Here is a 27,941-nt window from a genome sequence, read left to right on the forward strand (position 1 = left end):
ATTTCATAATTTGGAAACAAATATTACTAGTAAAGTTATGTAGATGGGTAAGTATATAAGAAATAATTTAAATAAAAACAAATAGATTAATTATATCAATATGTATTTCGTATGTAGTACTTAAAAACTTGGAGCTAAAATATTTTAATTAATATCTAACGTTTTTTATATCATACTCTTTTTCAACAATGATCCAGACAAAACTGCTCTATTACTGCATTTTTCCACTAAGTATTTCAGTTACAAAAATAATTTTATTTATAATTGAAAGAATCAAAGAAATATTTATTAATTCTAAATTACAGTAAAGTGACTTAGTTATTACTTGATTTGATTAAAATTTTTATTTATCTTTATGATAGGAAAAACGATCGGTATATTCGACCATTTGTACCTAAGTATATCGTGTTTACATCTGTAGCAAATTATCTATAGGTATATTCACAAATGTAAAGCCGAGGCAAAACGAAACTGCGTTCATGAGTAATAAATTAAGAGAGCTTAAATTTTTGTATGTTTGCTCTAATAACTCATGACTTCAGCAGGTATTACATACATTCAGACTCATTACAGCTTGTCACTAATTGTGTTGTATATTGTATAATAGATATGTAAGTACATTTTCAAACCGACTTCAAAAATTTGTTCTCGATTTGTCTGTACATTATGGGACATCTTCGTTAATTTTAAAACGATTTCGACATTTTTTTTAATTGGAGGTAAGAAATCAATGAAGTATTATTTTCTTCAATACTTCAATTAAACTAATTTAGCCAATGACTCAACTGACAATATGTAGGTTTGAAAGTATATCATCTTCTTGTTCTTATCTCATATCATTTGGGGTTGACGTTACGTTCTTCTTCCATTCTTTGCAGTCATTCTGGTATTTACTTCTTTTATAGCTATATAATTTTCATACAATCCATGCACCTTTTTTATATCTGCCTCTACTATTATAACCATTCACATCTACAGTTATACTTGGAAACATTCTCCTCATCTATACTCATCACATGACCATACCAAGACAAACGATTACAGCTGCAAGAGAACTGCTTAGCTTGCAATCCAAAAAAATATTACACAGCACACGATTAAAATTTATAAGATAACCTCCTTTTTGGACGTTGCTTTCCAGATTTCAGAAATTTTAACTGACAGATAAAGACAAACCTATCTACGTTCAAATATTGTAGTACTACTGGTACCTTACTCTCAGCGATCAATATTGATAAGAATCTAATAACATTCAATATGAAATTTCAGTTTTAATATACATACTAAATTATAAAATAATTTACTGCCAAACTTTTTATAACTAACGACAAATTTATCTCATTTTTAAGCATTTCAAAATGTTTTTCATCTTTGCCGACTATAACTATTTACGATTACCTACCGGAGTTGACACATTATCGTTTTACATAGTTTATTAACTATCAAATTTTCTAAACCGCTCCATTAGTTTGGCCCCGGCTTTGAGATTCATAATTGACAAAAAGTATAACATAATAAATGAAACAATGACAACTACGTTCTACTTTTAAACAAATAATGTAAAAACCTACGTACATACATACAACAAGTAATATTATTAAAAAAGTAAATATGACATAATCTAAATTTGAATCTTAGTTAGAACATTTAGTATTTCATAAAGTTAGGCTTAACTGAAACATGTGTGCCCACGCACTGCGTAAATGGAATAGGTATCTAACAACGAATAAAGCATTCATAATAATTATAAAAAAAATGCTTTTCTGGCAGAGAACTACAAAAATATATTATTTGTAATTCTGATGTCCCTATGTACAAATTACAAATTATGTAGATAAGTAGGTATCTACACCTACATATGCATCTTAGCCCTCAGGAATGGCAACGCATGGGCGAAACAGTTATATCCATAGTACTGTCTATAGGTGACGGTTGCCACTTTCCATCAGGTGGGCCGCCAGCTTGTTTGCCATTTTAAGTTGCATAAAAAAACATATATACATAATAATATTACTTTTTCTAAACTACAATCGACTGACATTGAATGTATGTGTATGTCAACTAATATGTCGACAAGCGTATTCAGATTCAACGTAAAACATTTAACATCTTAATTAGGTATGTTAACGGTGTTTACCAGCAGTAGCGTTAGACGGATTTTAAAAATTGACATACTTTTGAAATAGGGACACGACCAATTTGGAATGAAAAAGGGCATGGAACAGTGCGTCGTAATCTTAATATACTAGACACATATAGGTAGTTATTATCATTTATATAAAATAATTATAGATTTTTACCAAGTAGGTAAGTACATAATAAACACCCATATACCTAATTTCCAGATAAATCGTAACAAGTAAACAGATAACAGACATAATAAATAAACTAGGTATAAATAAACATAAAAATTATAATGCCATTATTAGTTCTACGTTACATTATTTGATTAATGATAAGTTAGCAAATTTCACAAAACATTTTCAACCATAATTTGAAACGGAAAGAATTTGATTTTATGTAGGTAGTTCTCATTTAGTATGTGCATAAATCTATGAACATGACAAAAAAGTTTATTACAGACAAATTAAAATTCAAGGCAATTCGTATATAATAAATACTTACTCTGATATTAAAATAACATAGACAGTGACTACATAATGAGTGTACCATACGCACTGGACGGCGAAGCGGAGACTGCAGAAAACTGTGACAAAAATTAATATAATACTCTCCGATTAATAATACCAACTAGATAAAGGCCAAATCTAAGAAACAACAGTTAATAAAACGCCTCAATTATACAGAGAGCTCTTATTTTTAATAATTTTTACTACTGTAATTTGCAATTCAAATTCGAATTATAAATCGAATTAAAATTTTGAATTTCTTTTATAGCGAATGTTCAGTTAGACGATGTCTATTGTTGACAATTGTGTTCTATTTTAATTTATGAGGCGTCATTTATCGTAGTTATAATAATTACGTATTATGAATATGGTAGTACGATTTCACTTCGGGAGGCTTTACCTAGACGACATTGTTGATCGAAGATATCGTTATAGTCGTAGAATACTGACGGACCTGACAAATATTATATGACTATGACGTTATGTACTACGTGTCTAAAGATAAAGTAACATTCTATATGCAATGGTATTTGCAAAGTGCAAGATGTATGATAATTGATGATTACATTAAATCAATGTTATAAATAATTCAATAGTTCTTGGTAAACTATATAGTATAGTAATTCCCATACATTTTACACTTTTTCATTACTAACATCACTAATAAAATGTTACTTTGTTTACAGGCTCAAGGATTACTATTCCGATGTCGATTGTTTGCCATGGGCACACCTACGTCGTTTTATATATATAATATACACCATGATATGAAGTCAAAAAAATAAAAATAAAATTAGTAAATCCTTTTTTAAATAGAAGTGCTTTAACTATAATGAAGTAAATTGAACTATTTATTCACAGAGAAAATACAATCAATTAATTGCAAACAAGAAAATAACACGGCAGGTTCACTGACTTATATTCGTCTAGCATTCTGTGGTAATTTTCCTAAAATATGCCATCATGAAAAAAATGCTTCAAATTTTTTTTAAGTTACACAGCTTTCATATTTATTTATACATACAAAGTAGGTATTATTTTTATTTACAGTAAATCGAATTCCGAGATAAGAAAGTAAAATAATGCAGATTACAATGAATGCACAGTTTCCATATACAATATTCAGAGATGGTTTCTCAGTTCAAGCATTTTGTATGCAGTAACCTAAATTTCTTTGGTAACACATAGACACAGGCACTAGGGATGTACATACTTACATCTGCTCTATGGCATAAGGCAGTGATGCTTTTATGCTGAATGGAAACATATTTTTGCCTCTAGATCTATTATTTACAAAGCCAAAAACACATATAAAAATGGAACTTCCATTTTAAAATCGTACCTGTATTCTGTATTAGAAACATCTATTACTAAAACTTGACATTTATTTATATATTTTAAGAACAATGCTCTTGAATTCAAATAATTAAAAACAAAAATTAATTTTGTAATAATAGCTATAATAAAATAAATAAATGGATAAATATACACATAAATTTATTACTCTCTAAACCTAGTTTTTTTTGGTAATAATTATATATTTTTATATACATTTTGTTGTATTATTTATTATACTTATCTATAATTTTACAGAACTAGATGCAATCCTTAACCTCAAGCCAAAGTTACCGTGTTCAATGAATCAAATAATTTACTAGGTAACCACAAAATATTTAACATTGCAGAATGACAAATTGGCAAAGTGCTGATTTAACTCTATTATTTTTAGACAGCCATAGATTTTATAAATCAGGATATGAAATTAATTTTACTTGTCGTCGTTTAAATGTACAAATTGCAATGTAATTAGTTCATTATTTTCTCGCAAATTCGAGGAAAATAATATATATATATACGTAATTTGGCAAGATACAAATTAACAGCCTCTGGCAAATTACAATTTAGTTACAAAAAATCAGTTTTCATTTCAATCATTTTGTTGTCTCAAAATCATTTGTGAAATATGTATTTTAGCTTTGCCTTGTCTTTCCGCTATTATTCGGATGTTAATCGCTTTGTTCATAGACTCGATAGAAATGTATTAAATAGGCGTCTGTACATATCTATATTCATAATTTTATCCTGAGAACAACTTTTGATTAATCAACAGCTGTTTTTAACATCCATTTCTTACAAACTGGTTATAAAATTGCGAATGTAATATATTTTCACATAGATACCTATGTGTGAAGTTATTATGTTATATCTATTATACATTTTCATTAATAAATAACAAAAAAGGTTGTATTTTTTAATACTAAAATATACTTACCTATGTGTGAACAGCGAAAAAAAGAGGTCTATGGCTGACACAACAATCACATATTGCCAATAATCTCACATAGATACTAACAAATAACTTGAAAATTTTTTTTAACACCTGACATGCACAGCGAACTTGTTTATAATTTTGTTCAAGATATTTGTTGTTGTAAACTGTAAATTATGTCGTAAGGGTATTTATATAATCTGTGGTATTCATTGAAATTCGTCATCGGAGCTGAGTAGTGTAGTTTTCTCGTGGTAGTTGGTGGCATGGCTGATGGTGGCAACCCGCTGAGGCAGCGGTCGCGGCGCTAGTGCTGCACCCTCGTCACCGCGCTTCCCCGTCCCTGCACCACCTCGCATCACTATTTTCAATTAGTTTAATTATTTTAGTGATTTGAATGGATTTCACGGTTATAACGGTTAAGTGCGTTTTAACTGTGTTACTCTACATTATGATATATACAGGTGAAATGATTACGAATATATAAAAATCAGTTATTAAAAAAATTACACAATTGGTGAGATAAGTAATTTTGTGTAGTAATTATTTATTGATACGTTAAAATCCCGCCATTTTTTAATTACTAATTTCATAAAAAATAACGTAAAATGTTACTTATAATTAGTAGAAATCAGTAACGGATATTCATCGTTAAAATAAAAATAGTATAAAACATAAAATAGTGTAATTAGTACAGAACAGTTTTATTTTTACTAGTATCAAAAATATACGCTTTTGTGCAAGGAGCTTTCATGTCACGAATATTCTAGTCATAATTAATTAAAACAAATTAAATAATTATTATTAATATATATATTTTGTAAAATATATAAATATTTAATACATACGTTATAAATTATTGTATCGCCTTAAAGCCTACGTTAGTCAGTACTAAAGACAATGGTCTTTTATATCAAAAATTGAACTAAATATTTTTCCTACAGAAAGATGCACGTACCGCAACTTCAGTATTTAGTGCTCTATGACTCGGGTGCAAGTGTGATCATACTGTGGCGACGTACTTCATAGTCTAACAAAATAGCATAACCTAATAAAATAGTATTTAGCTATATTGACATTTAGCTGACTCAATGTGACGCATTAATAGTTGTAGCACTTCAGCTGCCCGCTAACGAAATGCTTTCTTACTGTACTGGGTTGACTGGAAGAGATCTCTGTCAGAGATAAGTCCACCCTTGCTCACAACATTTATAAATAGATTATTTTATATGTAACTTACAAGTGCAATAAAGAATATATATAAATCTAAGATTTAAATCAAAATAATAAGAGCTATTTTTTGTGTTGCAAGTAATTTGAATTGAGAAATACTTCTTCCGATTTTAAAACCATATTAAAAAAATATATTCCATTGTTAGCCTAAGAACAAAAATTAAAATTAATTTTTTTGTTTATAGATTAATAATATTAATGAAGCCATTTCTAAGTCAAACTTTTTCTGACATGAATAATAGTTGCATACAATGAAAAATTTTACTAAGTTTAAGTCATAATAATGTATGAAATGCAGTGAATACATATGCAAAATTAAATATGATTACTTATTTATTTGTAATATACTCATACAATTTACAGACATGAAAGCATGCTAGCAAACAAATCATAAAAAGCTGGTCATTCCGTTTTAAACTTACCTTTCAACACACTTTGTAATCCCCTTGTGTTCGGTGAATATTTTAAGTAGATGGAAATATTTTACTATATAAAAAATATAATTATCATGTTATTTTAGCACGACGTTGCTTTTTGTAGTTTGTAGGATATATCTTGTTTTATTTAAATGTATAATATATAGATGCTATAAAAATAAAAGCACTATATTGTATATATATAAAATCATTTATTTATTAGTGAGAGGCCAAGTACAAGGTGTTTTAAATTCGTTATCTAAACCAGAACTAAACTTAATTAAATTATCACTAAATATATTGAAGTGCAAACAATGGGGGCAGTATGTGGTAAATTCGTTACCAGGTACATTGTTCAGAATCTTTATATTTTTTAGGAAATAAGGATAACAGAACCTTAACTGATTTCTTTTAACCTCCGTCTTAAAATACCCCCAGTCTAACACATCATCTGAAAACTTAATTATATTAACTTTTTTTTTTAAATAAATGTTACAAAACATACACTAATAAATAATTATATACATTAATATTGCAAGATTGAAAAAAAAAATGCAATTGGCCTTACAGGTTGCTAATAGCAAGGTTCAGTAAAAAAATATGTATTTTTATAAAACACTGTTAGGTACCTACACGTATCAAAAAGCGCATGTACATTATTCGCCTCGACATTTTGTATCGTGTTGTCAAACGAAGGAACATAAAATGCCGCTCTTTGGTTTTGCAATAAATATATAATATGAACAAAAGTATATGAAACATACTATTATGTTTAATAAAAAAGAATAACAACCTGATAAATGCCCTTACAGGTTACGAAATCATAATTTAGGTTAGTAAATATTGAATTATCTAGCATTCGTCTAAAGGATTTCATCCACTAACTATAAGACAAATAACAAAAATTATACAAAAAGAAAGAATAAAATCACAGAAAATGAAACATTTACATAGGTACTTGTAACGTATAACTAAACCGATAAATGGCATGGTCCACAACCGTTAAATTCTGGAGTTTTTTTTCTATTTCCGGCAATGGCCACATTATTAACGTATTTCGTCGAATATTCGTTATTATAAAATCTAAGTTTACTTCCCGATTCATTATAAGACTAATAATCTCAGTATTATTATCAATTTTGGAGAAATACTCGATTGCCTTAAACACTTGTTTGTAGCATTCCTCTTTTTCAGTAGTACTCTACAATAATTTCGTTCAAGTTATAAAAATTATTAAGTTACAAATTCCAATTGGACCAAAACTATTACCGGTAATTATTAACATACAAAATACTTAACTATTACACATATGGCAATGAATAGTCCGAACAGCTGTTATAATTTTTTTTTTTCTACATTTTCTGTATGTTTTGAATAAAATAAAAAAAAAAAAAAAAAAACTATAGAGCATTATCCAAAACAAAAGACAAAATGTATTAATGTATTTTTATGAATACTACTAAGGTAGCAAATATGATGATGGCATGTATGTTTGTAATAATGCGGGTCCCACGTACGCTTTCCTCTAAAGGATTTATTTTAATAAATCATACATATTGCATATTTTTATATAAATAACAGTTAATGAGTTTTATGATGATAAACAATACATTGCAGTAAATTGACTGGTTGTATGTTTATTCGCTCGCAATTGACTCCGATTATTTAATTTGATTTTGGAACTGTTGATGCAATAAGAAGTGAGAGGGGATGATATAGACGTATCTATTCCAAAGAACAGCAACGAAAGTTTACTGTAATAACTTAGGAGCATCGTGATCGGTAAACCGACTCACAGTGAGGTCGTGAGAAAACTGCGCTCAATGATGTGTCTTGAGAGAGATAAACCTGCAGTGTCTTGATTACGATCGTTCATGAGCCCAATAACCCAATCTAAACACTGATCCGATAAATTTTTCCTGCCACGTTAAATTCGAATAAATTTGGAAAATTCTATATTAGAGGGGGAAAAATACAGCGCAACGTTGATTTGTGCACTCCAGGGCAAAGAATATGAAATAGCTGGTGTACCACAGTTTACTACTGTGTTATACTGCATAAACAATAGTTTTGCTTTTAGTGAAAGTTGAGTTACTTATTTGTAGTGAGGTTATTGATGTAAGTTGATCCGACATGTTAAATGTATTCATACAAGCAACGAACCGTTACTATGTATATTAAGTATTTATCAATGATTTTATACTTTATCTTCAATCAAACCGACTTCAATACATTTACAAAAAGAATTTGAATAATGCTCTCAAGTTTAAGAATTTATAGAAAAATTAAATAATTGTTATCATTTTATCAAGTCATTGATACGATGTTAAATGGCATATTATCGTATTTTTTATTATATTTCGGACTAGCCAAATACCTTGATATTAAAAATAATAATGCAAATAAAGAAAAAACTCTTAATTAACGAACAGTTCGAGGCCGAGCACCGAAAACCAAATTATAAATTGTGTGTATAATATTTTAATATTTTATTATTTGTTACAAGGCACGAACCAGTATTTCACTAAAACAAATAATTTGCTAAAAAATAAAAACCTTAATTTGATAAACTATGCACTGAACAATTAGTTTAATTTGATGACTTAATATATGCGATGTATTTTAAATCATTGTTAGTCGTGTTTCCATGCTCGGGCGTTATGGATAGTTTATTATGTACGTAACGAACATCAATGCACTTCATGCAGAGCACAGCTATGGCAGAGCTTATAGTTTTTCATAAGGCAGTTGAGAAGTAACATCTGAAAGAAAGTAAAATAAACAAAAATAAGAGCGTCCTAACTACTGGAGTTGTTTATATAGTACAAAATTTTGAATATTTATTTTTAAACAGCAGAATTTTTTTGTAAAAATGTCGTGTGTAAATAAAGATAAAAGAAAAATAGAAATATCGTTGGGTTTGATTTTTTTGGAATTTTGCCTAATTAACTAGGGCTAAGGTAGAACGCAGACAGTCGACGTTTTATGTCACATTTTTGTGATTGTAATAAAAATGATTCATATCAAAATATTAGATATAAAAAAAAAGAAAATAACAAATAATAATACCCGCATCTTTCACCTATCTGGACTGAATGTGTTTCCAATAAGAAAACACAAGAAAAGAAAAAAATAGACAAATTTCTTCACCTCTTCGATTGTGGTCGTACAAATTATATTGTTTTTGTTATATTCTGTAGAACAGAATAGACTATAACCATAGTTACTATCAGAGAATTTCTCGACACAGTGAAATAGTAATGAATATCTATATATTACATAATATTCAATGTTTTTAGTCTTGTATATATGTATGTATAAACAGGGATGCGGATACTGATTGAAGCGGTTTAGATTTAAATATCTTCACTATTTATTTATTTACATATTATATCCTTTGCATGAGTATTGATTACGAATGTTTACCCAAATAGCAAAATTACTAATGCAATGCTGATTTTTGAGTCATTACAGCCTTAAAAATTTAGGCTCCTCCTTAATTACAAGGAGGGGGCCGGATGGATTCTGCCCACTCCAATATTGGTGACCCACTCCGAGATGCGAAAGGAACCTATAAATATAGGCATGTTTAAAAGTAGATAAGCGCCTATTTAAGGGGGCAGATCACCGCTGGAAAATAAACAGGTATATGCTTATATGTGTACATTTATAGAACTTATAGAATCTGACGTCTGCGCTCCCTCTTAGTACAGCAATTCCTAAGGTCAGCAAACAAAATGTGAGCAGGCAGCAAATGAGGTCATGCACAACCATGTCAACGCAAACTACTATTTGATACTTACCAGAGCTGTATTGAGTGTACTGTTGGTACTGCGGATGGAAATTGTGGAACGCGTCCGTCATTATGTCCTTGGGGTTCATCGTCTCCTGAAGATACCAAATACGGACTTTGTATTAATTGCCATTTAAAGTAATTATTCAGTGACAGAACAAAAAGTGACGTCGTAAATTAATTAGACTAATACAATTTTATTTGCACGTAACGGAAAGAGACAACCAAGTGCCAATGGTTTCTATTACTGCGGCCAATTTCCATTAAATAACAAGTCAATCTCAATCTCGATATAAAGTGATTAATTTATCAGAAGGAAATTTCATACAGTACCCGTGTGTCAATCGTGTTTCTAAGGCCAATTAGGTAAGCTTGCATAACTGTGTTTCAGTTTGACGGATGGAGAAGGAAGTGAAATTATAGGGTATGGAGGTATTATAGTTATCCTGGCATGTTCTGGGGTGTCTTACTGCGGATAATAAGTTTATGTACCCATTATTAAAAAAAAAAAGTCAAACCTTATTTTAGCTGTTGAAATGTTTTGTCTTTTTCTTTCACGCTAATTTTTCAATTTGAAAGGCAATAATAAAACTCACTAATAGTTGAAATAGGTTTGTAGCACAATTTAGTTGTTATGAACAAGAGAGAGAAAGTATAAAGCATGTACTATCAAGCTACCTTGAGGATCGAGAATTAGAGGGTCACGGACATCAAATGGCATTAATATGAGCGTATGTTACCTTGAGGCTACTGGAGATGGACTGCATGGTGACCGAGCGGTGGGGGTCGCGGCGTGCGAGTGCGTACGCAGCGGCCGGGAAAGCGTATCGTAACGCCACCGCGGCTGCTAACATCTCGATGCAGATCAGGAAGTTCTGGTAACCAGCGGACACGGTACCCGCTGACGTTGGTTGTTCATTCTCGCCCATTATCGGCGAGATCACTTCTGCCTTCTCAAGAATGGCAAGGGCTACGCCTGCATACAATAATTTGTAGATAATATTAAAAAGCTATTGGCAATGTGAGTCCCGGCATAGAATAGGCCACCCCATCCTTTCCCGTGGGTGTCATAAGAATCAACTAAGGACGAAAGTTGGTCAGCAGCGTCCTTATTAAAATATCTCTAAAGCCTGACTGCGGTTGCCAATCCGCCTGCCATGCGTGGCAACAAATGGCAAACCCCCAAAGGGAAAAGCTTATGTTCAGCAGTGGACAGATTTAGGCTGATATGATGATTAAAAAGATATATTTGAAATTTTAAAATAGTTGAATACGAGTTCTATATATATGATGTAAGACAAATTTATTACCTCAATCCTATTACCCAAAATGGCTAAACAGTTATCGAAATAGCATAATAACTTCTCATGGTAATGCAAGTGTCAAAGCCAAAAAGAGCAAAAGCTCTTCTAAATATAATGTCTTCAAAATTTAAGTATACGGTTCAAGTGGCTCTCTATCCGTCTTCGTGGAAACTGGCACATCCTTTCCCTTCTTTACTCAATTCTCTTTAATCCAGTTACACCCCATTATTTAAAAGAACGTTTTATGTTTCTTGGAGAGAGCAATTCTAATTCTTATTCTTTACGTAGTACTGACAACCTCCAACTCATAATTCCTATTCATTCTTCCTCTTTCTACTCCAAATCCTTTTCCGTGCAAGCAGTTCGTTTGTGGAACTCACTCCCTACCTCTATACGATGCGCTCAATCGTTGCCCATTTTTAAAAACTTAGTTAAATCCCACTACCTATCCTTATAATCACTTAGTCCTATGTATTTCCAGTTTCATGTGTGTTATATATATGTGTATTAGTATGGTATATTTGTATGTATTTGTCCGTATATATATATGTATATATACTTATGTGTGTATGTATATATATGTATATGTTTGGATGTATGTGTTTATTTATGTATGTGTATATGACTATGCTGTCACAGATATTATTTTTTACAAATCTATTTTTTTTAACGCGCCACCTACCTATTTATGCTTTAATTCTTTCTACCCAAAGGTTGTCTGGAAGAGATTGCTTAGCAATAAGACCGCCTTTTGTACTACACTATACGTATTGAACATTGTTTAACAAATCATGTTATGTTGATGCAATAAAGTGTTAAATAAATAAATAATCTTTAAGAATATATAATAAGATAATAAGATAAATTACCTTGCCAAAACGAGAGGAAGATAACGGATTTGACTGTGAAGAACTTGAGCACTGGGTCGAAGGGTTTAAGCATCTCTCTGGTGGCGCCGAGGAACAAGAACAGCCCGTAGAGCGCCAGGCTCACGGAGAAGTTGTACACGATTGTTATGTAGATATACCCTCCGCTAATACTCCAGTCGCCGTCGTGATATTTTCCAGCAGCCTATAACAAAGTTTTAAGTGAATAACTATTCAACTAACCGGCTATATTTTTGGTCAAAGATCTAGAAAGTATTTAGCACTAATAATTTATAACAATATACCATGTGATATAAAAGAGAGGACAACAAAAAAATACCCAGCCAAGTGCGAGTCACAGTCAGCGAATCGTAGATTCAGTGCGAATTATAAATAAAAAAATAAAAAAATTTCTTATGTAACTATATATTTACGATTATCGGATTTTTTTCCGTTACTTATAGTTACGGAAAAAAGTTAGTTCATATATCATCATCGTTTATATCGACATTATTTCTTACCAAATTTCAAGATTCTAGCTCAATGTAAAATAGACTATAGGCTTGATTCCTTTGCAAATATCAAAAAGGCTTCAAGTCTTCAAGGGATTGCAGACTTGAATACTTAATACTAATTTCAGTTTGTTACCTCCCATGCGTTCCTCCACAGTTTATAATTATATTTAGTAGATTTGATACATCTTATCATTTGAATATCGTATACACTATAATATGAAATTAATTAAGTATATATTATCTATGAAATAAATATCATATTGCTGATTTGGTTCTACACCAGATAAGGTATAAGTATCTTCGTCACGTTCTAATTATCGACGTATCAGAAAGAAATTACATTGAGACTGTAACAAAATGTTATAATAAAAACATATTAATATAATTTAAATTTTGTTCCATAAAAAAAAGTATATCAATAGACTAAATTAGAAATATAGACGGGAGTAAATCCTAACTATTATGAATAATGTCATGAAAGTAAGTTCACAATTCGATACGTGAAGATAACAAAACTTTTTTAAATTTTTTAAATATCTTATTTATTCACTTATACTACTTCATGTCAGCGCCCGTAGGATAAGCAGATAGTCAAATCCATACGATCGCGTTCCTTATATAAATTACTAAAATAATAATAAAAAAAGAAAATAATATGAAGTACAAATATAAAATTAACTTTACGGCAAAAAAAAAATAATTAAAAGATAGTTTCTAATTAAAAATAGTCCTTTACCTGTAGGAATATGATGATGAACGCACAAAGGGGCTTGATAAGGCAAAACTGTAAGGTGGCCTGTTTGCAGAAGCGCAGGAATCCAATGGTATAGGTGGCGCCTGAGAGGCAACACGTTCCATTGACACACGAGGCACGGACGGGCCGCCCTCGCAGCTCTGACATTATGTTCCCTTCGCCGCCGAGATACTCGTAGCAAAGTGACAGGAAACTGTAGATTACGAAGGCTGAAACAGACGGGTTTAATTTTATTTTTTTATAATTATACTAACCACCTAATCCTTAAGACATTCTATGGTATGAGAAGCCAGGTAACAAACTTCTGTGAACACAACAACCTAATATACCCCGAATCGAACCAATTTTGAAATGGCTCGATCGACAATCGAATCCGGGACCTCATTGCGTAAAGCAGTGTGCCAACCGCTGTGTCATGGGTTTATTTGTTCTTTACAAAATTATATTTTTATTAATTTAAACATGAAATATAAATTATAAGTAAGGAAGGTTATAGAGCTATTAAAAGTAGTCAATTCTTAAATGTTGGCAGTCGCATGTATACTAACGGCAGTAGAATAAAATAAAATAATTCTAATAAACGATTAAAATTATTAAAAAAGTATGCTACCAATGTTATTGAATATTTTCACACAGAACTTAATTCAAAAAGGAATAAAAAATTATAACAATGTACAGATATCTTTGGAATGTTAGTAAGTTTAAGGTACCGTTGAAGATATAGTAAATAAACTGATTAGATACAGGATCATAATCTACAACTAAATCTCGAAAAAACAGAAATAATGAAATTTTGATTTTATAAGACAACCATAAATATTAAATTTTCATTTAAAGAAAAAACAAAAGATTCGTAAATTTTTGCATACTATTTAGATGTTGAAATTGATACAAATATTAATTGGAAAGTGCATGTAGTCAAAATAACTATGGAATTGTCTAAATTTACATACACATGCATTATTCGAGTTAAAAAGATCAACAATCTTTAAAACAGCAAAATGCGCACATTAAATTTATTGGCCAAACTATGGAGTAATAATATGGAGCAATAGTACAAACGTGAATGACCTTTTTGTATTACAAAAGAAATGTGTTAGAATATTGATAAATATAATACTAGTGTTAGAATATTGATAAATACTAAAACATTATTGTAAATTTGTGTAATGGGGATAGATTAGCCCTACCACCCAATAAATTACATACTGTAGGCTCAGACATATCTTCCATTATATTATACATTAAAAGTGATCACAAAATCTAAATATCTTCTTTCTCTTCTTTGCAATATTATTGTAATAAAAATAAATAATTTAAGTAATTACATATTTCCACATATTATGATTTTTATATAGATAATGCTGTGTAGATCTTTAACTGGTGTACATATATTATCATGTTTATATTAAGTGTTATATTCTAACGAACTATATGTAACAATTTCGATGTACTGATAAATAAATAAATAAAATAAATTATTAACTATGATGATAATTATTAATGTAATTTGCAACACCCTAACAGGATTCATGTACAGAATAATTAATGTATTCAACAAATTTATAAACACATGATGCCCTAGCTTTGGCCGGGACATATTTACTGAGCGCGATAAAAAGTAGCCTTCATCCCATATAGTACAGATTGTTGTCATCCATCTTAGTTGGAACCACGGCCGTTGGGGTTGCTTAACTTGCATTAACTCCACGACCTCTAAGCAATAACTCACTACTCATTGTATTATATACTTAATAATTACGTACCTAATACATCACAAAGTTTCAGCAATTTAACTGATCGGTTATTTTATAGGATTTTAAGAGCGATTCTTTACACATAATTTTATTTATGAACCAATTGAAATAAAATAAACACTAAATGTTAAGTAGAGCAAATATTATTCTAAAAATCATTTGTTTTGGATTCTGCTGAATTCATAAAGGCCCCCTATAATAGTTTTTTTTTTTTTATACAACTTAGAATGGTAAACAAGCTGACGGCCCACCTGATGGAAAGTGGTAACCGTCGCCTATAGACATGAGCAGTACCATGGACATAACAGAGTATACTATTTTGTATGATATGCGTTGCCATTCCTGAGGACTCAGGTGTTATTCTTCCGTACCCAGTAAATTCACGCCACAGACAGCAGTACAGACAGCGACCACTTACAATTTTATTATATGTATTGATAAATAAACAATTAATTGTGCTGTATTTATGATAAAGATACGTACCTTCATAGCAATCCCTGACAGTGAAAAAGTAGACATAATAAGAGTTTCCATTGAAAAAGAGCAGCGAGATCCAACTGTAGCAGCCGTAGATGGGTACGATGAACAGTATACGGACTATCCAGCGCTGCTCAGATGGGTTTGTATACCAGCGTAGATGCTGGTAGATCTGCAATGAACAATGAATTTTTAGTCAGATGATTTTCGTTACTTTTATTTAACTGTATAGCATGGGGGAGATTTTTAGTAATGGGTACTATTAGCCCCACTGCTAGCAATATACCCTGTCAGGTCAACCTCCTCGAGGTCCCCGCTGGAAATAATCATGCTGAAAGATGTATTCATCATAATGGGCTAATTGACCTGCCACTTCAGTTTCGCTTATCATCCCTCACTGGTGCCCTGCCAGCGTAGTCAGAGCTCGGCGTGAAGATAGATGGATTATTCTAAATGCAATGCACTTATTTTTCGTCGTAAATAATAAAAAAAATATTGCTATTGCCGTTAGGTCATTAGTTCATTTCAGTACAACATTTCGTACGCGTGGAAATCCATGTATTAGTCTACGAAGTAACGGACAAAAAGATAGATAGATAATTTATTTACATTACTTACAGCACACAAATTACAATTAAAAAAAAAACATGCACATAATACACAGAATATAAACTAACAATTTCCTTTCTTTCATTTCCTTCATGCGTGTGCCATAGTAACACAAAATGGTCACAACTCAGTTTATTGCTTTGCCCTTAAAAGAGCAAAACATTGATATTCTGTTGTGGCCAAGAGTCATCTAATCATCAGTTAATAGGAAAACCAATAGAATATACCACTTCTAGATGGCGTATCCAGATATAGAAATATTAATTGGAAAGTGCATGTAGTCAAAATAACTATGGAATTGTCTAAATTTACATACACATGCATTATTCGAGTTAAAAAGATCAACAATCTTTAAAACAGCAAAATGCGCACATTAAATTTATTGGCCAAACTATGGAGTAATAATATGGAGCAATAGTACAAACGTGAATGACCTTTTTGTATTACAAAAGAAATGTGTTAGAATATTGATAAATATAATACTAGTGTTAGAATATTGATAAATACTAAAACATTAATGTAAATTTGTGTAATGGGGATAGATTAGCCCTACCACCCAATAAATTACATACTGTAGGCTCAGACATATCTTCCATTATATTATACATTAAAAGTGATCACAAAATCTAAATATCTTCTTTCTCTTCTTTGCAATATTATTGTAATAAAAATTGTTTTGGCCAAGAGTCATCTAATCATCAGTTAATAGGAAAACCAATAGAATATACCACTTCTAGATGGCGTATCCAGATATAGAAATATCAGTTTCTAAGTTAGATCTATAGAAATACAACTGTAAAAATAGCATTCAATTTGGTGCAGTAATTTTTACATGATGCCGAAACAAACAGACAGACAAAATATCTAAATATTATTGTTATGATGTCTATTGGTCTTATCAAGACACCTCATATTTTTTTTAAATATGTCTCATGTACAAATAAATTTATAACTAGACAGTTATTATTTTATTGTAATAATAAGATAATCAATGTACTTATTTTTCGTCGTAAATAACAAAAAAAATCATCGCTGTTACCGTTAGGTTATTAGTCATTATATTAAAGATAAGGAGTGCCAGTGAGCATGACGTCAGCGTTTACTCATCAATTTATATTTACAAATAATCTGCTTCTAAGACATTGCCTTATTTAAATAAACAAGTATATGCATTATGTTTATAAACGTCTAGTGAATATTTTTGAATGTTGCAATTGGTATGTAGAACACTTATTTATTACCATCATTTTTGTATAAATAATTGTTAAGAAACAATTTATTGACATTCCCAGAAGTATAAGTTTCTTATATAATAACTAGCGGTGCGGCCAGGCTTTGCACAGATAGAATTTTCGCTTACTCGTTGATAATGTACTTTTCTATAGGATAAAGATTTGTTAAAATCGGTTAAGTAGTTATTGAGTTTATCCACTATAAACAGACAAATAATCAAATCTTTCCTGTATATAATATTAGTATAAATAACAAGGTACATAATTATACCAGTTGTTAATTGTCCATTGCTGGAGATCTCCCCCATGGGGGGGGGGGGATGGGGGTTTGGCAATAGTTGCTACGATTGGCTTGGGTTGACAACCGCAGTTAGGCTTTTGGTGATATTTTAAGAGGGACACTGTTGCCCATTCCTCAATCGTTAAATCCCTTTAGTTGCCTCTTACAATATCCACGGTTAGGAATGGATGGCCCATTCTATGACGAGACCACAGGGCGGGCGAGCACAAGATACATAGATAGTATAAAAATAGCTTGCATTTTTTCATCAAGTATTAAAAGCATAACTTGTAGTATTAAATGAGCCTAGCCTATTAATTTACTATGATAGCATAGTCGATTAATGAGTTAATTAATTAGTTGTTTTGGAATGAAAATATAACAATATGTAAAACATTAAACTACCGTAAAATGGTCATGACTACAAATGCTATTGTATAAAATATTTATACATACATACATATCTGTCCGGCCTTTTTTATTTTATTAGAAAATGAATGTTTACTAATGGAAGAGATCGATTGCCAACGAGAATAGCGTTTATTTGAAGGTAAGAGCTTCAATCGAATTATACGTAAACTTAGCATGTTGTGGTGGCCTAGAGGCAAATAGGCAATTTCCGAGCAGGCGTGGTGTATAATTTTTAGCGTATTCTTACAATCTTATTTAAGAATACGAAACGATTTTAACTTGTAGTTCTGAAAGTAGCGTACCAGCCAAAACGTATTTACAGAATTATTTGGACTGCTTTTAAAGTTTTCAATGCGCCCGTTAACGATGTTTGAACCCTGAGTAAACATGAAACAGAATACTGTAGGTAGTACCTAAGTAGCGCGGCGCTGATAAGAGTCCGATAATACACAAACGAATTGCTATTTGTAATTCATCATTTGGGCCGCAATGCTGTAGCGTGTAAAACAACAGGTGGTTGGCTACACCCGCATACTCTAACTACCAGTAATACCTAGCTGTAAACAAAATATTAAAACAAAGTTCTAGAACTCATTTATACAGATAAATGTTATTTGCGTAATATTGAAACTCTATTATAGGATTAAAGAAATACTCGTAATTTAAAGGAAACAAATAAAAATTTGGTTAAAAAAAAGAAGCACCGTTGTCGAATGTGTTCCACTTAACCTTGAGTATCTGGCTTTCATTGGCATACGAGTATTCTATGATTCTATATGCGATTTACAAATACCATAAAAATTACCCAAAGTTCTTCACAGCGATTTTATTTTTGTCTAAAAATTTCTCCAACGTATAACGAATTCATTTCTCTAATTAAATAAAAATTGATACTTCTTATTCATGATGTTTTTTTTTTTTATAGTTTAAAAGTGGCATACAACCCGTCTGATGGTAAACGGTTACTGTAGCCTATGGACGCCAGTAATACTGTGGGGTGTCACGTGCTCGTTTCGAACCTGAAGAAATCTTAATCCTTTACCTACACGAAGAACCCCATACTGTAGTGTCCAGGGAAAATATTGGTAGAGAGTTCATCCCGAGATTCCGCGACAGCCTGAGCGTGACCATTTAGGGTCAAGCGTGTGAGGATGAATTGTTCAAATGAATGATAAATGTAAATGAAATTATTTATTTAATTAATTTTAATCATTTCTCATACTTCGTTATCGCTGAAAATAAACGCATATACATACAGAAGGCATTTCGGGAGTATACAACTATGTACACTAAGACAAATTCAAATATTTACGAGTATAACTACAATAATAAAAAGCGAATGACTTTTCTGAGTAAAAAATGAGATGTTAACATCAACACAAACACAATAACACTTTACACGGAATGAAACAATGATTCATTAACACAAACTATAATTGAATTTTTCATTTCATTTCTTCATAGCAAGTTTTAAATGAAGTTTTTATTGCATTATTCAAGTTACTGTTACACAAGCAGAATGTATATTAATCGTAATAAAATTAGTATGGGACCAAAATAGGAATAAAATTCTATGGATTGTAAAATGAAATTAACACAAAATAAAAATGGTCAATTTAATCGTTATATATATATACATATACATATATATATATTTACACAAAGGCGATGCTATACTATGTTCAGTAGAAACTCTATCTATTCATAATTCACGAGAAAGGTAAAATGTTGATAACTTAAGATGCTTCACACAGAAAAACACGAGATCAATTACATATGGTAAATCTTATCAAGTACAAAAAAAAAATCGAACATATTTTTTTTGGAGTCATTTAAAAAAACGATTTAATCTAATAGAAAACTAGAACAAATAATTTGTAAGTAGATAATAATTTACAATAACATTAAACTAACACTACATTTATCTGTGATTTTATTCATATAAAAAAAAAATATCAAATCTAAGGATAAAATTTTAATGTAATATACTAAAATTTTTTAGTAATGGCTGAGATGATGATTACAAAATTCATCAAAATTAATTGTTTGTGATATTTTTTGTCATACATAGATATAGTTTATATTAAACTATATCTAAATATTATACATGATATTACGAATAATTTATTCATTGTTACGATCAACAAAAAATACAACTTTTGCATATAGAATAAATTAAATATTAACCTTTAAAAAACTGGATCCGTCTATATGTTGACTACAAAAGGTGGTTAATGGACATTTTACTACAACAAATGGTTACACACGCATGCGAGAGGCAAAAAATAGTGGAGTACTTAGCGATAAATGGTTGCCAAGATTTCTTTATGCGTTGTAGACTTTCCATCAACCAGCAAATGTGAAAATAACGGTAAAAAATACTGCATGTGGCTTTGAAGGCCACAAGACAACTAGAATATGTTATTGCACGAATTAATGACTAAATAATTTGAATATTTATTATGTGACGTAAATATGCTGTGTTCTCATCAATGTCATCACAATTGATTGCATCATCTTTCAAAATTATTTGACAGTGAACTAATTTTTAAATGTCCCTATAAACTATTTTGAACAAAATGGCTACTCGAAGAGTGATACGAGATTATATTAGTGTATAAACTTTATGTAACTACATAGTAGGTACTATGTAATAACTACAACCCGTAACAAACACTGGTAAATGTTACACAAGAATTAATTAAGACATTCAAATTAAAGACCGTCCTTTCCAAATTCCAACATTTTTCATTCGCTAAAACTGACCAGAGAGACCCCGAGTCCGTAAGTGGGTCATGAATGGGTAGTTAAAGTAAGAATATAATCATGCCGTGTCGTGCTACGGTAAATTATAAAAAATACATCTTCGATCTAAGTTTGAATTCCGATTCAAAGCTCCAGGGAACTACATTAGCTTTCCGCATAAGCGCAAGTTTGTTACCAAATTAATCGACATTTCAGTTTATCATACTAGTTCACCATAATTATTGAATTAGCGAGTTATTTTTTATATACAGGGAAGGTATAACTATTAATAACAATTAGTAGATATACCTTCTCAGAGCAAGTCTCACAAACATTAAGTTTTCTTTATCTTCATTGAACATAAATTCACGATGATCCCAAATTATTATTTTTTTAATTAATGTATAGATATTGAATGGTGTAGCCGCCTAATTTAATGTTATAAAACTCTAGTGGGGCACCCGTTGATGATAAAATGACGAGGACGAAGTCAGCTCCGTTCGTCCATTGTGGCAAATCCGCTGTGAATTAACCACGACCTAAATGACATTTAGGCCCCAAATATTAGTTGAATATATCTATACTCAGGCTGCGACACGAGTTTTCTTCTAAACAAACGCAATCAATAGATCGGGGCCAATTATAATCAATACCAAACTTCCAGTGTTCTCATACATATTATAGGACATATTATGAAATATTCTAGGATACTAAGATAAAAATAATGGAATCATACGATAGATATAAAATAAAAGCGATTTCACCACATAATTCCTAATCTACATAATACATTTTCTGATATTAAGTGTGCGTCCATAGCTTTATAATATGTTAGATTGATTGAGATATGAACTTTATCTAGTGTGGTATCATATCTATTATAGTACTACCTCCTTATTCATTAAAACATCAAATAATTCATAAATTTACTGTAACTATTGAAGTATTTTGTGCTTTTCTTTTGCGCTAAATTTTCATTTCGAAAGACGGTGACAAAATACTTTAATAGTTAAAATATGTTTGTAGGACGTTTTAGTTTTTATGAATAAAGGGACTAGTCTATTACAGTATAACACACATACAACGGATGTATAGTGGCTACGAATGATCAACAAACTAACATTAATAAGTGAATAATAAATAAAAAGAAAATTATAATTGGGTATTTTAGGCAGCTTAGTTCTGTAATACAGCGATCTTATGGTACATTATAATAATATAGGATATTATAATGTTCATCGGATTCTAGAGGTCTCTGCCAGTTTGTGACAGTGACGACTATGACATAAATATATTCAGACTGACTTTGGTATAATAAGTCGCAGGGTTTCTTTTCTTTCCGTTATCAGAATCTAAATACACTTCGATATCTACGTCTATATCATATAAGCATGTCAAAACTATGGCTAATGTCAGAACTTATACGAAATTTATTTTTTGTTGTTTCACTTGAACTATTTTATAACAGTGGAGAGCTTTCATAACAAATCTAACAATATTAGAATGTTCAAAATCCATCTAGCAGTATAAATCAGGAGGAAAACATTGGAAAAAACAAAGGAAAAAATTGTAGTTCAGTAAGAGGTATCAAATAGATCACTCTTACATACCTGTTGGCAAGTAATGAAGAGCGCTGTCCACACAAATATTCCTGCGATGACCTGCGCTGTGCGTGTTTGTAGGAACACCGGTTCCTGAAGTGGCTTAAACATTTCGTGGACAACCTCAGCTATCGGCTGAGCCGTCACATCGATCGTTTCCGTCGAACTCATCCTGCAATATATAATAGATATTAAACATATTCTGGGTTCAATCGAGGGTAAAACGCAAGGGTAAATGCCCAGAGAGGTAAAAATAAGGGGCAGCAATTATTATTTTTCCCAGAAGTACAAAATTACTAGATGAAGAATTATAGTAACAAATAGCAAAACATACTTATTAGACACACTAGTAAACGGAGACTGTACAAACTACCTACGTAAATGGCATTAAGTTAATTCTATATTGCCTTTTAATTTTGCCAATAAACAACTCACATTTTAATTACATTTGTCTTCCGATTTGAAGGGTAAAATTTGGTAGTGATATTACACGATGGGTACCGTGAGTCAAGATCGTCATATCAATTAGATCGGCAGGGGGGAAAGGGATTGTTAGTAATGGGATCTAACTGACCCATTACTAGCAATACACCCTATCAGATCGACCTCCACACGGTTCCCCCTGGACATTACGTTGTTTATTCTAGTGGAATACGTCATGATAGGCCAATTGACCTGCTTTCATCGTTACCTATCATTCCTCACTGGTGCCCTGCCAGCGTATACCGATAGCGCGGACGGGGTTACTATTCCATTATCACCCATTAAAAAAAAAATTGATCGGCAGCATGTGAGTAACGCCTCCGGTTGCAAACATTCATGACCTATGGTCGCTAATCATCAGGCGATACGTATGTTACTACCGTGTTAATATATTTTAGCTACAAATCAAAATATATTTTATTGTGTTGACATAAAATTCTATTTGGTTACCATTTGTACAGTATAAGATAGGCGATAGTTTAATCTTTCCTACGCAATAGTGGTTTGCGAACAGATTGTTCAGGCTGTAACTAATATATTTCTCACGTATAGCAGAAAATGCACGTAATGACTCGTTTCATACAATTCATTCTTACATGTTTGTTTTATACTATTTATCACTTTAACATACAACATTCGGAATATCGATTTTCACCTGTACAAACATCTCGCGACATGTCGTACCTATGTGTGACATAGAATCCTATAATTTTTCATAAATAAATCTTCAAATAAAAATTCAAAGAAGTTTTATTACTACAAACAAAAGATTACACTAAATTATGTTGAGCATGTTTTTAAGTTAAGATTTGATGATCAGCATTAACAAAATATTTGATACAGCAATTAATTACTTTTAAATACTGGTCCTCATTCATATCAATGTTATTTTAGCGTGACGTTAGTATATCGTGTTTCAAGAGAGAGACAAGAACATATTAAGTATATATAGAAAATATAACGTTATGGATAATTGCACGTACATATTCATAGCAAATTATTTTCAAGTAATTGAGGATTTAGATAGGGTAGTTTAAATAACTTTTTGTTGTGTGTGATAATGAAGAGATTTAACATTTTACATATTACAGGTACCTGTAGTGTGTAAAATATCATACATTGAATGAATGTAAAAGATGTAAAATAAAATTTGCTTCCTCATTGATATTATACATATAAGAGTTTATTTGTTTATCAGTTCTTAGAGTCTTAATAAGACAAACAAATCTTATTTCATACTTGTACACAGGGATATATATGGGATATATATTGGATGAAGAATATTGGATGGGAAATAGGATACTTTTTATCCCAGTAAGTGAACATATCCTGATTATGTGGAGAAAGTCGCAGGTAAAAGTTGGTAATAAAATAAATATTATAATTTAAAAAATATTTATTTGCCAGTTTACTATTAACATTCATTGAGAATGTGGTAAAATAAAAAAGGGATAAACAAACATGAAACCTGTAAAGATAACAACAAACAATAACAATTAAGTTTTCAGGCTTAATTATTATTTTTGTATTTCATGTTTAAAATTCATAAAAGTATATAGGTATACTGTGGTATTAGATACCTACATATGCTTTTATACAGGTAATGTAATGTGATATTGTAATATGAAGAAATACTATGCATTGTACTAATCCACACAGTAGATATATACAAGGTCTAATATAACAATGAATTGAAACAATAACTATCACTATCACGCACACATGGATAAATAGTCACATCAGTGAGTTATACTACATCTACAATAAAGTTGTGATTATTTAAAAGATAAATTACTAATCCTCTAATAGCCATCACACTATATATAGAAATTATTGATAACTGAATATGAAATTAAACTAATTAAAAAATTACTTTTTGTTTTTATACTACTTTGAATGGCAAACAATCTGACGACCCACCTGATGAAAAGTGGTAACCGTCGCCTATCAACATGAGTAGTACAATGGACATAACAAAGCATACTGTTTCGTCCATGATACCCCCCATGCGTTGCCATTCCTGAGGACTTAGGTGTTATTCTTCTGTACTCTGTAAATTCACGCCATATCCCACCCTTCAAACCGAAACACAGCCATGCAGATACAACTGCTTTATGGTTGAAACACGAATGGGACAGATGTACCCAAGCAATTGACTTTTGTAGAAAGTCTCCCTCTGGTAAAAAATAAGGAGGAATAAATCCTTACTAATATAAATGTGAAAGTGAGTTTGTCTGTTACCTCTTAACACCTTAATGGTTTAATCAATTGCTATGAAATTTGATATACGTCAGATGAGAACCAGTGTTTTAAACTTGGCATGGATTTTGGCAATTTGGTATATATATAAGTACTATATGGAATGGGGGATATAGGGTACTTTTTGTATAGTTCAGTAAATATATTCCAGTTACATGGATGAAGTCGCAGGTAAAAGCTAGTAATTAATAATGGGAAATAAATACATAATTAGTAATAACTAAAAACAAAACAAAGACCACAAAAACGGCAGTGAATGGTATTCCCATGATGCTGTTCATATTTGTAGGCAACAGTTTACACTTTCCATCTGGTAGACTGCCAGCTTGTTTGTTATTAAAAATTATATATAAAGAGACTAAAAATTCTTATATTACAATCCCAGCAGTATACCTGTGTCAAATATAGTAGAGTTTGCTATCACCAACTATATTATGGTCTATCTCTGTACCAGATTGTATAACAGATGATTAGGAAAACAGTGCACAACACAGTAATAGTAAGTTGCCTGGCCATCTAACTAATATTATAAAGAGGAAAGATTTTATTTGTTAATAAACTCAAAATATTTAACCATTTTTTTTTAATTCTATCATCTATAAAAAGCTATGTAGCCTTGAGAATGTTGTCCACAAGCAAAATGGGTTATATTTCATGTAAAAAAAATTATTATACCTACCCATGTAAAAGTGAGGTGAGTTAGTAGTGATAGATAAACCATTCTCTTATAGATCATTACTTATTATGACAGGATGATGGTGCACCGAATTTCATTAAAATATGTTTAGTTACAAAATATATTTACAAAAATATTTATAGTTATAGTAAAAGATTTCACCATTTAATGATTTATTGATATTGTTAAGTGAAGTGGGGTTTGAACTAAAGAGATTTCTGTAAGCTGTTTATCATTATGATTTTCATAATCATAAAATGGCAAAAATAATAATTGTATCAGAATGATTATATACTGTTGACATTACTGTGACGTCTGTAACAATTTAAAATTGCCACCTGAATACATATTGGGTGTCTGGTCGATAACAGAACATACAGGTCGAACTATAATAAATATGTTATTGCTTCTTATATTAATACAAAGTTTAAGCATTAATTTCTGAGTTATATAGAAAAGAAATATAAGTGTAACTAACAGAGGGCATACACATAAAGAATCAGATAATTACAAAATATTAAACACTTTTTATTAACATTAACTAAAATTTCAAACACAGCTAAGTTGTTGTAAGTGTAAAAAAAATTATAGAATAAAACATGGCCAAAAAGTTGCATAATGTAGTAGGATAAATTTTAAATAAATAAATGGAATTTTGAACACTATCCATCATAATGTAGTATAGAAATATATTAATTAGTACTTACAGTCTATAATTAAGCATTAGTAACACACTATATTGGGTACTTAAAAAGCTGTTTACTGTTTGCACACTCTTTTGTTTGTCTATTTAAATTCAAGACTTCATAATATTTTAATGCTATTGTAATGTTGCAAATGATGCAATATCTAGTAAAAACAAGTACTTATTAAGAGTAAATAATAATAAGTAAAAAAAAAAAATACATTTCTAAATTGGTACTGTACACGGTAGTAATTAGAGATGCTCAATCACCATTTCATTTCGCCTACATGCTAACTAGGGCATTTTTATTGACAGCATTGATTATGTTCATTCAATAAAAACATGATTACCTACCAATCCAGATAGATTCAAGATATTGAAATCACGGAACTTAAAAATTGGAGGTCACACGTCTTGACATTTTCTCTTGTTTGGGGTACATCGACAGTGAAGGGGAATAATTTTGTTTTGTTGCTGAGCTCAGAGCAATGAAATTGTCTAGTTATGAGTCGCATCATGAACAATTGACAACAATTTAATATAGATAGGACGTCCAATATTACCTGAATTGTGACTAAGAAAGTCGTCTGGCTACTGTTTTCCTTTTGTTAACAGATGTCATTCGTTATCAACACAGTGCACATAATGCCCGAGCTACAATGCACTTTCACGTATTTTATTTTTTTCTTAACTGTATGACGATATCTTAACGCAAAGTAAAAACAATATACGAAACACTTAAAAAAAAATCACTTGTTTCTATTTTTTGTAATCAATTTACTCCCGTTGCACAGTCGTCACAATTTTGCGATCTTTCTTTACTATAGACAATCTCTCTCCACAGATATCAAATGTATGACATAGAATCCAATTCAAATAAAATATCTGTGGAAATGAAAATTCATTCTAGTTCAAAGCTGTTTTATTAAATAATACCTAATGGACT

At 30.8% G+C, this 27,941-nt stretch overlaps 1 protein-coding gene across 2 annotated transcripts; it reads right to left on the minus strand.

Annotated features, from left to right (window-relative positions):
• Positions 1-86: 86 nt before the first annotated feature.
• Positions 87-27,830, minus strand: LOC113521428 (transmembrane protein 184B). Of its 2 annotated transcripts, none has more exons than XM_052898969.1 (8): positions 27,559-27,830; positions 22,902-23,064; positions 16,021-16,186; positions 13,763-13,989; positions 12,515-12,716; positions 11,082-11,317; positions 10,352-10,436; positions 87-5,260 (listed from the first exon to the last, which is right to left on the minus strand). In XM_052898969.1, the coding sequence occupies exons 2-8, from the start codon at positions 23,061-23,063 to the stop codon at positions 5,109-5,111; spliced, it is 1,230 nt and encodes a 409-aa protein (XP_052754929.1). In that variant the 5' UTR covers position 23,064; positions 27,559-27,830; the 3' UTR covers positions 87-5,108. The 2 variants fall into 2 exon arrangements, with proteins under 2 accessions (XP_052754929.1, XP_052754931.1); XM_052898971.1 differs by lacking the exon at positions 87-5,260 and adding an exon at positions 6,741-9,310 and having other exon boundaries at positions 27,559-27,829.
• Between the last annotated feature and the right edge of the window lie 111 nt (positions 27,831-27,941).

Source organism: Galleria mellonella, unplaced genomic scaffold (assembly GCF_026898425.1).
Source record: "Galleria mellonella isolate WM207_F2 unplaced genomic scaffold, CSIRO_AGI_GalMel_v1 utg55, whole genome shotgun sequence".
NCBI classification, from domain to species: Eukaryota; Metazoa; Arthropoda; class Insecta; order Lepidoptera; family Pyralidae; genus Galleria; species Galleria mellonella.

Bases quoted from the DNA above. Each gene is read 5' to 3' on its own strand.
- LOC113521428 (XM_052898969.1), bottom strand. From the start codon at position 23,063: ATGAGTTCGACGGAAACGATCGATGTGACGGCTCAGCCGATAGCTGAG. The intron at 16,187-22,901 runs GTATGTAAGAGT...TGTTCATTGCAG, and splicing joins TCTTCATTACTTGCCAACAG to ATCTACCAGCATCTACGCTG. The intron at 5,261-10,351 runs GTAAGTATCAAA...AATTGAAAATAG, and splicing joins GTACACTCAATACAGCTCTG to TGATGCGAGGTGGTGCAGGG.